The following is a 14,371-nucleotide window of genomic DNA, read 5'->3' as shown; positions in this document are numbered from 1 at the left end:
CTATGCAAGTTTTCATTCCAAAACACAGACACTTTCAAGATACATTTCATGAAAGCTTTTTATTTTTAAAGGTTTACAGAAAGAGGGAAAGCAGAAATAAATTAGAGTACAGAGATTCTCTTCCATGAGAAACTTTCTCCATTTTTAAAATTTGCCTTTCACCACTTAAGAAAAGCAAAAAACTATTATGTTCATTATTGTACAGAAGTGCTGAAGTGATGGTTAGAAGAGTTTTTGTGGCATGTGTGATTCATTTGTAGAATACTGAAAAGAGACTTCTGCAGGACAACTACTGCTACTGAGCCCCAACTTTCCTCTCTGTCAGCTACAGCCTGCGTTTGATCTTTACATGGTTGAGAAGACACTTTCATTATATACACTGCTTTTTCCTGCAGTTCATAACTTTATGGATAGATTAGTCTCCTGGGTGAAATATTTTATGCTTGTCTCAATCTAAAGGTGAATTAGTCTGGAAGCATGATAAAATTCTACCAGGTCACACAGAGCTCTGTAACAGACAGAGCTGAAGATCTGTACATGAGGACACTGAGCTTTCTTGTCCCAATCCTTGTCCCCACACTCTACCATATACCAAGATTGTCTTCTCTCCAAATACCACAGACTCTCTGAAATGCACCATTATCACTTTGTGGATTGCCTTCCACTTTGTCTATTTTTATCAAGTCCAAATAATCCTGACCACATAAAAGCTTTTCACTCCACAATGCAAAGTACTGGATCAAATCCTCACTGTTTACCAGAAACCAGCAGCATCTCATTTCCTCAGCTATATTGAGTGGATAATTAGGGAAGCCTTCAGATCAGAAACTTCCTTTTTATTCCTTCCCTCTAAGCATCCATCAGAGAAGAGAAAGCAGCAGTTCTCTAACATCAAAAAACCCCTTACTGACTTGCTGTCAGTATCAGGATTGCCAGGGCTGCAGACTTCCCTTGCCCTGCCTCAGCTGGTCCTTCCAGTCCCTCTCCCAGGAATACAGTGCAACACCTCCCTGTCCTCATCACTGCACAAATCCTCTCCACTCAGGATAAATTCACAGCTGAACCTGGCCTCAGCCCCTTTGCAAATCACTGATTTAGTGCAACTCAGCCCTGCTCCAGCATGCAATGATGCCTATCTGAAGGCAGACTGGACCACAAGTTCCATTTACTTCCAGTACATTCTGTGGATGTGACAACTGAGAATAAAAATCCCTGACTCCTGAAACAAGAGATGGAAATAGGCTCAATGTGCAGGCAAGGAAATTAGACTGAGATTCCATTTGCTTTTCTTTTATCAATAACAGACACCAGCTTTCAGGGGGAAAAACCAACCAAAAGAAAAAACCCTCCGCTCTCTAGAAGAGACACACATGATGTTTGTGAAGATACCTGTGAACAGTCTCAGGTATTTGCTTATGCCAAGAGAACAGCACTTCATGGTAACAGTCATTAAACATGAAAATATTCAGCTGGCATAGACCAAGAAACACTGATTGTCTCCCCCCTGCTCAGGTTTCTTTCTCCACTCATTTTTTGTAGGAACCTCAGTTTTAAGTCTGCAACAGAAGCACAGCTTAGTCACACATGGTGTCAGCCCTTGGGCCTGCTCACAGGCACTCCAGGGGACAGGAGAGCACCTGGATGTGAGTACAGCCCTACAGACGACCTACCATTTCTTCAGTTCAATAATAAAAATGCATTTTAACATGGGATCCTGAAAGAGAGCTGAAAAACTGAAATGATCAACTCCTATTTTTATCATCCATGAGTGTTCTAAACAATGTCTTAAAACCCCATGGCAGGACCTGTCAATGTAGTTCCACAGTACAGGGTGCAGACATGAATACATTGAGTTTTGCAAGCATGGGCATGCTTGGTTCACAGACCTAACCATGCAGAGTCGCAAAATGCTGAAATTCAATTCTGCTCTAAAAGTTCCCATGCAAAGAAACACCAAGAAACTACCATCTGGCTTGTCTTCTGGATTCCATTTAAAAGATCATTTGTGCACCTTGGAGGAAGCATCTATACTGCAAAGCACACTTGGCCTGCAAAACACAAATGGTTTGTGACTGAGGGTGGCATGGCTGGTTTCCAGAGCCCACATTCCAAACTGAGCTTGAAGGCCTCCCAGGGAAAATGAAAAGATTACTAACTTTAAATAAAAAAATAAATATACAAAACACAATTACAGACAATTCTGTGACATTTCTGTACTTGCTTTCAGACTGTAACTGTTCAAGGAGTAAACGTTATCACAGCATAGAAAATACTGTCTCAGAGGTGTAGCACAGGCAACTTTGAGGTGTCTCAGAATGATCCATTTCAACTCTTCACTTCTGTGCATACAAAAATGTTAAAAATGCCTGAAGCATAGTTTGCTACATTCCAGTCAAACTGTTGTTCTCACTTCAATTTAATCACTTTCACATGCACACTTACTGAGTGCCTCTATCCACAAATTGCATTTTAATAACCCACCTGATTGCCTTCTTTTCCCATAGCAGATAAGCTTTTAAAAAGACAGAATCTTTGTATCTTCTGCCACTGGCAAAATTCAGCTGAGTTCTGTAGATGTTTCTGCCACTTCCTGCAAAAGGTGGCTGAAAGAGGGAAAGAAAAAAATTGAGGGCCTGAGGAGTCCATATAAGTGCAACTGCAACAAGGCACAAAGCTCTATCAGCTTCACTTTATACACTTTTAAAAGTGTGGCAAAACTTGCCTATAAAATAAATATTTGATTAAAATATTTACTACAATTGAAAAAGAGTTAGATTAAGAAAGGAAAACTAAGGAAATCCTCTAAGGAATTCTGTAGGATTTATTTTGTAGTGGGTCTGCACATTTCTACATGGTCTGTGCATAACAGATTTTACTTGATTGTTGTATTAGAAATTGCTGAGGGGAAAAAACCCCATTTTTTGATTTTAAGAAAAGTCACCATTATATCAGATTTCAGATACAAAGTCACTGCTTTGAAGGACACTGTCTAAAAGAACAACCCCCAAACCCAACACATTGTGCATAGATCCAGACATCCAGCACCAGGAATGCTGCTCAGACCCATCTCACAGGCTGTTTCTCTTTCCCTTTAAGTTGCATTGATGTTGGCAGGGGGACTGGGAATGTCTCGTATTGTCTACCACGATATCAGTTTACAGAACTGTAAGGACAGTAGGAATGCTTTTGTTTTAATCCCTATTCCTGGTGCTTACACCTGCTACTGAGAACAATTCCAGCTCTTCACCAAGAAGTGCCACAAAGAGGTGGAGCAGGCAAATGTTTACCTTCCCATAATGGGTCATTTTGTACCTTCAACGTCTCCAATCCTAGAAAATCTTTCAAGAAAAAACCTAAGGCTTTAATACTCAAGCTGCACCACACTGCTGTTTTCCCTGTTCTCTGGAAGCCTCCATGGCTTCTCTGCAGCTCTCCAAGGCTCACACAGCTCTGACAGTTCACCTCCCCTCACCTGAGGCTGGGATGCCACAATCACACTGGAAGAAAAGAAAAAAGGACAAAAACTGTAATGCGCTTGGATTTGTATGTGCCGTGCAATAGGAAAACACTCAGAACCATATTCTAAGAAAAGTAAACTGACTCTGATATTATGTGTGATTATAAATAATTCCTAATAACTTCTAGAGATACATGTCTAGTACTTACACCATGGATGGATCAGGTAAGCTTTATTTTGATTAAGGTCGAGAACAATTTCCAAAAGCATAGGGCAAAAGCTTCTCCTCGCTGACAGACGTGTTTCTACACATGCACAAATTTGCTCTTTTCTTCACAAATATCAATATATTATACAGACAAAACCCTCTTAGCATACATTCATCAGTAAATTCCAGGAAGAACAAATCAATATGCCAAACCAGAATTTACAAAACACAGGTGACAAAGCACATTTTCTAAGGGCTCAGAAACTACAGAATACAATAGTACAATTTATAACGTTTTTCATTCTGATGCCAGAGTTGATTTTCTTTGGTGCAAAAATCCAGTGCATTGAAAATCCTGTAAGTATCCAAGTCCATATTGTATGCAGTGAAAATACACCACCTATGAAGGGTTTCTAATGGACATGGTGAAGTCCTTTCATGGTTTTTGGCCTTCTGAATCTTTTAAGTAGATTCAACAAGGTCAGAATTTTCTTTTCACTTTCACCAACTCACAGAATTCTAGACTCAAAACTGCCTAAGGTGAGAAGACTCATCTAAGGGTTGCATTTAACAGGAAAGAAAAAAGAATAAAAAAAAAAAAAAGAAATCAATATATTCCAGAGTAATTTTATTTTTGTGAAGAAAGCTTTCAATACGTCATGCCAAAGTCTGCAAAGTGGGTTAAGTTTTTATTGACAAAATGACATCTTAAATAACATTCTGCACAATGTCCAGTTCTTTAGTAATAGGTGACTTCTTCTAAGATCTATTTTGAAGTATGGTGGAAAGAATTTGCCCATTTACAATCCAGAAGCAACCTCAGAAATCCTGTTACTGGGTTTAGGTCCTGCCCCTTTTTAAGTTTAAGCAGAAAGAAAAAATGCTCAGAGAAACATTAAAATATGTTCAAATCAAGACAATATGAAATAACAGTAACAATAAAACCACTTGTTAGAATCTTTCCAGAAAAAGGGGCAGAAGGGATGACTTCAAAAGAACCTTTAGAAGCAAGATGTCAACACAGTGTTTCAACACAAACATCATTCACATCAGAGAACACAGGTGATACCCATGAACCCAAAGTAGCAGCCAATGCAAGTATCTTGTTTGCTCCAGTTTCAGAAGACATGTTTCATGTGCTTGATTCCATATGTTTTGAAGAAAACCATGATGATCAATGCCCAGAGTCCTAAAATAAACCCTCCAGGAGGATGCCAATCCTTTTGTTTTGGTTTCTGGAAAAAAAGAAAAAACAAAAAGAGAAAGAAAATTTGTACTTAGTTCTCACAATAAGCAGTGCACAGTGCTTATCAAATGCAAAAAAACCAATCCTTGCAGTGGAACAAAATACCAATAAGCTGTATTTCTTCATGAAGTAGAAGCATTTTTGTGATGTGATGGGGAGGCTAATGGGCGGCAATCTGCCACTTCTGACAAGGGAGGGTAAGTACCACAAAAAGGCCACTGGAACTGTGCCTGTGCGTATTGGTGTTGTGGGACGTGTTCCAACTCATTTGTTTGGACAGATTTTCTTATATTTGGTCTCATGTAAATACAAGAAAAAAATTCTGTAAGTATGAAAAACAGCTCCAACAAGTGAAAACGTGAAAGAGAAAAGAAGTGTTGTTTTTCCACTACCTGTTTTCTACAGCTGCTTTTGTACTCAGAATTATGTGAATAAACAGATACCTGACCACATAAGGAGTGAAGACTCATAATTTCAGGAATATCATAAAACAAAACAGAACTGATTTCAATGTCAATCACATTTCCCAAGGGTCTCACTGAGTCTAACTGGCTTTCCCTAATGTAGAAATTCTAACTTCTGTCCCTCTTCAAGAAATTTTTCATCTTCAGTAAAAAGGCATACACTGCAATTGAAGGTCTTTTCTGTCTCACACATAGAAGCTAGACAAGATAAAACTTGCCTGTCTTCTTCCTCCCCTTATTAAACCAAAAACTGAGATACTCCACAGTCAGCGAATAGAGAAATGGATTGCAGAAGATAAGAGCTGCCATGTACCCCAAGATCTGTCTCTGCGGCTAAGAATAAGGTGACTATATGCATGCAAAATTTTAGTTAAGACTATCATGACAAAAATACCAGAATTATAATATTTAGAAGTGTAACTCAGTCCCTCAAGCCTGTGCCTACTCTAGCCCTCAGCAGGTATGTTTTACAGATCTTCTAGGCAGACAGGGGTGATTTACTATTACAATAATAAATACTGAAGTGCTTGCTGAGATTTTTATTCCTGCCTTGCTGAAAGATTTGCACCATTTTGTCCTTGTGCAGAATGAGACACGAGGGGCACAGAGCATTTAGGTTTTGTTGCATTTAAGTAAAATTTTAAATTCTCTTTCTGCCAAGTGAATAACTGTTACAAAAGTGGCTGCTGTTTTAACTTCAGCATCAATTCACAGAGAGAACCTTGTTGTTCTCTGCTAAATGTACCAGGAGGCTGGTGAACTTTAATGCAAGAAGGAACAGTTTGCAGTGTGTGTTCTTTCAAAACAGCTTTCCTATCAACACAAAAACAATGTTTGTTGATTGCTCAGCTCCCACTTTCTAAACCACATAGTATTAGCTTTAGGATTTTTCTTTAAGTATTCTGCCTGCAATTAAAAAGTAGAACAAATAGTCACATCACCTGAAACACCCAAAGAACCTGGCAGCCTGAAATATTAATGATTTTACTCTGATACAGAAATCACAAAACTAGCATTATAATTTACATCAACCACAACAAAACCAAAGATGTGAGCAGAGCAGGTGTCTCTGTATGCAAACCACTGAACTCCCTGAGCAGCACTCGTCAGCTGCAGCGTGTGCTGCTGGTGATCTGCCACCTCGCTGATATTCACAACTGCACATCTCCACATAAACATCTCTGAAAATCAACTCTGCCTGTTCAAAAGGCTGCCAGCACAACTCGCTTCTGAGAGTAACAGCACATGACACTTCTCCACACAAAGGGACTATCTTGTTTAAATCTTCCTAATTAACCCGTAACTTCGTATGCATATTGCAGTGCCTGTTCCATCAATCTCTTTGTACTATCAATCTTTCCCTTCTTGGATCTCAGACAAGTATCTTACCACAAAGTGGCACCTGACCCTTCTAGACAAATGACTTCAATTTGCAGCCAGTGACACTAAAAGCCTCTCTTTCCTATTTTGTATAGAACATGTAATTTAATTTCTTTAAAGAATTTATATGAATAAATATTTATAAGGTGATCTATGAGTATGGTTTTACATTTTGTCATGTCATGTACTGAAGTCTCCATGGAATTCTGCAAGAGAAGAGAGGCCAGTACAGCAGTGGCTCCGCACTGGGAAATCAAGGATATACATATAGTCAGTTTAAAGTCACGGGATGCAATGTTAAAATGTAAAGGATTGAAACCATGAAGGCGTGACAAAAATTTTATGAGGCTGTGCAAGAGCTAGATACTCAGTAATCTTAAAAATAAATTATCTTAATAAGAAAGATTTACAGACCCAGAAACTGAAATCTACATGTAAATACTAAACCACAATAAAACGGCAAAAAGATGCAACTCCGTTGAATATCTGTAAGTCAATATCTGTAAGTGGTTAATTGAGCACAAAATCATACAGAAATAGGCCAGTACTTTCCACGAAGACATCAAAACCTTATGAATATCTAAAATGGGATTACACAGATTCACCTTTAAACCTACAAAGTATACCTGCAAGAGCTGAAATACCTGATTTCATTTAAATTAACTTGCTCATAGATTCCCAAGAGAGTTCACCACTGAATTAAAAATATAATTAGTTGTCAAACTAACAAGTTCATCTTTCTAAAATCTTAGCAAATACAACACAGAAAGCGCCAATAACAAAACTCTGCCCAGGTGGGCACGTCAGCTCAGCAGCAAAGGGTGCTGGAGTTCCTTTACTAAAAGGTGCTTTTGGCACCGGCGCTTGGCCCCATCTGCACGGAAGATGGAGCCGCTGCTCCCGTGAACTGTGCCAGCAACCTGTGCTTGTCACACAGGCTGGCGGGCGCTTCCAGCTGCGCCCCTGCCAGCGCAGAGCCAACAACTCCTTCCCCGGGCAGTGCTGGGTCACCCAGAGCGCTGCCGGTACCTGTGGCGCTGACAGAGCGCGGCACCAGCCCGGGCTGCCACCGCCCCGAGCTGCCACCGCCCCGGCTGCCACTGCCCCGGCTGCCACCGCCCCGGCTGTCACCGCCCCGAGCTGCCACCGCCCCGAGCTGCCACCGCCCCGAGCTGCCACCGCCCCGGCTGTCACCGCCCGAGCTGCCACCGCCCCGAGCTGCCACCGCCCGAGCTGCCACCGCCCCGAGCTGCCACCGCCCCGAGCTGCCACCGCCCCGGCTGTCACCGCCCCGAGCTGCCACCGCCCCGAGCTGCCACCGGCCCGGAAGCCAAGGAAGGATGGGATACCCTCCCATAAACACACAAGTGCCCCAACCATGCTGCTGCAGAAGCTACTGTGGCTATTTTGTGTAGGCAAAAGGGGAAGAGTCACAGAGACTTCTCCTAATGGGAAAGACTGCTGTAGTAAGAAAGAATCACTTTGATAGCAAATGAAAATCCTTCGTAGATGCACAAAATGGAAAAAGGTTTAGAAAATACAGAATTTCGTTCTACACTTACGCCAATTCTGTGGCCGCAAGCAATGCGAAGATAAACTATCTCTTTATATCAATTTTAGGATTAATCAGAAAGCATTAATGAAAGTAAAGTTCTTCACAGATTCCTAAAAAAATAAGAAAATCAGTAGTTCTCCTATGAACATTGCCTAGTTCAGAGTCTTATTTCAGCAAATTTCTGTGACATTCTGGCAATTTTTACAAGTCGGGCATTTTCTCACAAGAAAATGCTAAATGGACCAAAACCATGTTAAGTGTCACAGTATTTCGATCTGCAATTTATTATGTATCACTATTATGTTCCAATTGATGTCACAATGTGTACTGTTAAAAGACTACAGACTGGTTGCACTACCTACAAATTACACAAAACTTGTTCATATTTGGGACTGCTCTGGAGGAGCAGAGGCAACACTCTTCGCTCAAGTTACTCTGAATTTCACTGCTGTAGTACCCACCTAAGAACTGCTTCTGTAACCGACATTTAGGTATTGTGATTTACACCACAATACAATGCCATTACAAACACCCTCTTTATCCCTACAATAATAGCAGTAACACACAGGTGAAATGCACATTCAGAATGGTACAATCTGTCATGAACAAATACATTTAACAGCTTAAGGACTTGTCATTATGGAATTGCTGGAGGTTCCAAATTAAAAAGATAGGTAGCTAAGCAACAGCAAGCTTCCTCCTGTGAACAGTTTTCTGTTGTATGCTCTCTAGTTCTGGTAGACTCATTATTCTGTGGAACTTAAAAACAGTTAACATAGAGTTGCTCCAAGTACTGTAATTAAGGAGAGGATAAAACAGTGTATTTTCAAACTGGATGGGTCTATAGGGAGCTGAATGGAAAGTATCCAAGACTTTCAGCAAAGGTGTTTCATAAAACATGCAATATATGTTACTCCAATTAAAATGAGCTTTATGAAAAAAAAAAATTTAAAAAGCTGAAGTGGTAATTAGGTGAGGAATGGTTTAATATAAAAATGTTACATCACAACAGAAATAAGATTTAAAACATCACATATTAATATTTCACGTGGACAACACTGTGTAAAACTTATCTATAAGGATACATTTAACAGTGTTTTCCACACTGGATGACTGTCAGATTATACTATCCAACAGTCTTCCAAGAGAACTCTGCTTGTCTTCGTGTTCTCAGTAAGGACAAAAATATTAGTACAGTAAGCTTTGGGTTAAACTCAGAATCCACATCTGGATAGTGGCAGCACAGAAAGCCAAGCAACAGTCAGGAATTAAGTAATTCCCAAATGAAACAGGGATACACAAATTCTTCAATCTCCTCCCGCATCTTTTTCTAAAGATGGCTTTAAGAAGGGTGCAAAAGCTTACAAATGAATGTGCACATCATCCTTGTTGCAGGGGATGTTCTCCCCAGTGTGAGGCAGATGGTGTGCGTTTGTACCAGGAGTGCAAAATATCCCTGTGCAACTGAACAAAAATAACACATCAGAAGCACTGTGTGCCAACAAGCCCATTAAAGTGGCAGCTATTGGATTTCAAATTAATCCCTGCTTAATTCTCAGTGCAGTTTCAGCACTGAGTGTCCTAGACCCAGTTTTGGCCTATTTATTGCAGCTCACGTGGTATAAAACATCATGGAGGGTTCTGGGGCTGCCTGGCAGACAGCAGCAGCTACTACCCAGAAGGGAGGCTGTGCACATCCTCTCTGGGGTTCTCCACCTCCCCTACTTCTGGGGGTCAGCAAGCACTCACAGAGAAGTGAAACACACTTGTCTGTGAAGTGCTTGCAGTCACTGGGCTGAATTTTATACATTTTTGGGGGTGAATTTCTGAATTTTCTTCTTGGTCATTCTCCATTGTTTCTCAAGATACCAAATTTTATGTGAGGATCTGTTGTAAAGACCAGTATTGAAATCTAAAAAAAAGATCCACGTCTCAAAACAGGTCTCAAATCCAAAACTGGAACAATCCACCTGCTTCTCATCTCAGAAAACTGATCTCAAACTGAAGGAAATTCCTTGGATAAACTAAATTCTTCCACACAGTGCACTGTGCCAAAAGCACACTGAGTATTTTCTAGAGGCACTCTAACAACTCAGGTTTACTTGCAATTTAGAATTTCAAACTGGGTAATCCTTTCAATTCGTACGACAAAGCACACAACAAAGTTTATTTTCAGAATGAATTTATATGTATCATATGCAAATCACAGCATAAAGTATGTCCTCAAAGCTTTCAGCGGAAGTCTGCACTTCTAATTTGTAAGGTACAGTTTGGATTTTGGGGTCCTCGCATGGGAGTGGAGGAAATCAAGTAACTCCACCCATTAAGTAATAGTTTAATCCTTTCTGTGCCCACAGCAAGATTAAAGTCGTAAGAGAACTCCAGCATAAATGGTGCCTGTTAATCTGCAAAACAATTTAAAGTACTTTTGTCTAATCTCTCAGTTTGTATTTATTAAACACAGTGCCATGATTCCTGGTATCTCCAATATTAATAAAATAATGAAGAAAGTTCATTCATCAACAACAAAAACTCACAAAGGGTACGGGAAAAAAACAGCAGCTAAACTAAATTAACATCAATACCAACAACTGCATTTTAGTATTTACTTTGTATAATCATTGTAATAGGAACAATACTGGTATGATAGCTTTACTTTTTCATTTCCTTCTAAAATTTGTAATCTATAAAGGCTTTTTTAAAATGAGCTTCTACTTATTATTGCCTACTTTCAGAGTTATCTCTTAGCATTTCACAGCACTATAAAGTGCTTTTAGTGGTTTAACAATTATTCACCAATCTTCCAACCTGTGATACAATACATAATATACAACTTCTAATCAAAGAGAGCCTTGCCAGCACTTGGGACTCAGGGCAGTCGAATTCCCAGAGAAGCCAGTGCTCAGGTGAGCGATGCCCACCCGGCAAACACAACAGGGATTGCACCAGGGGGACTCCAAACGCAGTTGTGTGATTTTTTACACCCAGAGAGAACACAAACGTCTCTGGACTGGCAGCAGGAACCGTTCCTACCTGTCCTCAACAGCCTGGCAAAGGGCTGAGCTCTCACCTGCTCTGCTGACACTGAGCTACATATTGGAATTCACAAATGCTTTAGAGAGGAGATAAGTCATAGTATAAAGTTGTATTTAGAAAAAAAAAAAGTGCAACTACTTCTATTTAAGGTACGCTAAGCAAATTGTTCTTTATATTTTAATCAAATTCATACCCACATATGAAGCCATGATCATGATTTTCCACAAAAGGACACCTAAGTCGACAGCAAATATATGAATTGCATTTGCAAACACAAAGGTTCACGCCAACTGAAGCATGCAAAAATACCAGATGAGCAGCTTAATTAAGTAGACTTGGTATTCCAAACTCAGTCACCGCTACTTAGAGAAGCATGCTCCTTTTTAAATAATCTTATATTTAATTAATTTAAACAAGAGGAGGATTATTAGCAAAAAAAAGACTAAAAGTGAGACTTTAGTGCTCAGTGTCATGCCACAAATGGAAAGATAAACTCCTTGAGGTCCTCTCAGTGGAGGGAGTCAGAAAATGACAAAAACACACACCGGTGAGGCAGATCTCAGCAGGGAGAAGCCTCTAAAAATGATCAGATAGAAAAGCAACTCACTTGCTGCTACTGAAACCTTGGGTTAAGCAGACAGAGATAGCAGAGAACAAAGGAGGTGGAAAAGGTTGTGAAGGCTGCTAGAGGGACAAGGATATTTTGCATTCACAAGAATACACTGGTGTAAATAGGGCCAAGCTATTATCAGAGCACTGTTTTTCCAACAGCATGCACTGCTCTCCTTCCCTTGGGAAAAGATTAGCTCAGTCTTTTACTGTGCAGGTCTTGTTCACACAAATACAACATCGCACTGCCAGTGGGATCACACCAGAGCCAAACTCTCAGCTCTGCAGAGCCAAGGCCCCCACACATGGCCACATGCACTCATGGGCTCTCACCTGTTTCACCTGGGATCATTATTCCAAGTACCAGCCTCATCCAGCCCAGCCTTTCTGAGGAGCACAGCACTCCTGCTTCCTCTTAGGAAGTCTCACTTGGATTTCCCCTTAGCATCTCTCTGAACCACAAGGTGAGTCTACTCAAATGCTTTTAAATCAATTTTTCTAAGGAAGGTTTTATTCCTAATCTTATAAAATTAATTGTATGCATAGAACTTTCATTATGAAGCGTAATTTTGAGCATTCAAATTCAAGCAAAGTTTTTTCCATTTATACAGAGAAACTATGATGTTCATAAATTATTATGCTGTTTCTTTAAAAGTAGTAGTGATGGTTCCAAGCACACTTTTCTTTCTTCACATCCCATAAGTATCTATTAATTTACTGCCAGGTGACAGGCTGTATTAACAACAGCTGCTAGACTGCATTAGCTCTCATACTAAGTATGCCATATTGAGTACAAGATCTAATCAAATACTTCAACAGCTACATTTGAAATCCAAATAAGTATTCCTTATTCACATAGTTTTTAATGTACATTTCTCAAATCTCTACAGCTATAATTTAAAAAGGTCTCCGTTACCCTAAGCTCTCTGCTGCATTATATGCATGTGCAGTTAAGCTCCACATTTTCTAGCTCCAGTTTGCACAATTTGAAACAGCATTACACTGAAGAGCCAGGCATGACAAAATGAATGGAGGGAGAAGCAGGGCTGAGGCAAAAGATGCCTTCACACTCATAAGAGCAAGATCAAGTATGGATGTACTTTTATTGTAATACATTTTCAGTGAGAAACCTGTGAGTAACAGCTGTTGACAGGCTGGTTTATTCTCCACTACCACCCAGGTGATTATGTAGCTCTGTACTCATAAGCCAAACAAGTGTTCTTACCCAAGTTTATTTTGTATGTACTCGCTTATGGGACCAGGAAAAGAAGAAAAGGAGAAAGACCTGTTCTGAAACATCAACCCAATACTTTTGGGTACTCTAGCTGCTGTAGAAAACAAATCATAAAATGTGGACATGGCAATCATACAGGCACTTATTTAGTGGCTGCACATAATTACACCTACACAAAAAAGCCATTTCTGTTACACTCGGTACGTCAAAGGACACAAGTCCCAGAGAGCAGATCCATTCCCGCAAAGAGGTTTTGTAGGCATTAAGAAAGAACAGCAGATTTATGGTATCATAAATAATCACTGTTCCCACATGACATTTGCATGACATGGGTCACTAATACTATGTGGGGCCCACAAAGAGCATCTTTCTGGAAGAATGAATGAGTAGGTGAGGACACACCCTCCCAGCACCCCCACAGACTACATGTAACATGAGCAGAATCAACAGCTTCCAAAAGGGTCTTTAAAAAGGATGAAACCACACACATTTTTATCTGGGGCAAACCAGTTGCACCTTTCCTGCCTCCATCTACACTAACCACAGGTTATTGCTCTGTTGACGTCCTGCTGTCACTCAGTTCCCTCTAAGCACCACTCATCACCCATTTGTCAGCCATGCATTTGTAGATGGGCTTTATGTTAAGCACTCCTGAAAATAATGCAATCACTGGCTAATTCACAGGAACAGGGAACCACAATGTCAGTGTTGAGGCCTCTCATCCTGGGGAGAGCTGCCTAAAGCAGGTGCCACACACTGAGCAGCAACGGCGGTCATTACAGACAGAATCACTTGCAAAAGGCTGCATCACAAGCCCATGCAAAGAATTTGCACAGGAATGATGATGCAGGATGCTCTCTTGTCTGTCCAACAGTATGAACACAACTGCTCCATTACCGGAGTCTTCATTCATTTACCCCTTCCACTCATTCTTCAAATGGAAATGATTTCATCAAATTTCAACCCTCTGAATTATTTAGGAAAACAATTCTAGACTGAGCACTGGAGAGCAGTCTGCCAATATCTCTATCTGTGGCCATTCATCAGTCCTGTCAAGAGCTCGTGAGTTACATTTCTGTGCTCCTCACAGCATGCTACTGAAGAGTAAACAAAACATAATTAACACAAAAAAATCACCAGTAACACCTAGGATTACATGGTTAAGTGGGATAAATGTGCGAA

At 40.3% G+C, this 14,371-nt stretch overlaps 1 protein-coding gene across 1 annotated transcript in view; it reads right to left on the bottom strand.

Annotated features, from left to right (window-relative positions):
- Nucleotides 1-3,672: 3,672 nt before the first annotated feature.
- Nucleotides 3,673-14,371, bottom strand: part of PIGK (phosphatidylinositol glycan anchor biosynthesis class K) — a 65,198-nt gene continuing 54,499 nt past the window's right edge. The window contains exon 11 of the mRNA XM_048313363.1: nucleotides 3,673-4,900. Coding sequence (XP_048169320.1) covers nucleotides 4,784-4,900 — 117 coding nt within the window. The 3' untranslated portion in view covers nucleotides 3,673-4,783. The remainder of the gene's footprint in view (nucleotides 4,901-14,371) is intronic.

This window comes from Corvus hawaiiensis, chromosome 9, assembly GCF_020740725.1.
Source record: "Corvus hawaiiensis isolate bCorHaw1 chromosome 9, bCorHaw1.pri.cur, whole genome shotgun sequence".
Classification (NCBI taxonomy): Eukaryota; Metazoa; Chordata; class Aves; order Passeriformes; family Corvidae; genus Corvus; species Corvus hawaiiensis.
Note: the sequence above shows the minus strand (reverse complement) of the source record. Positions and strands in the feature narration are given on the sequence as shown.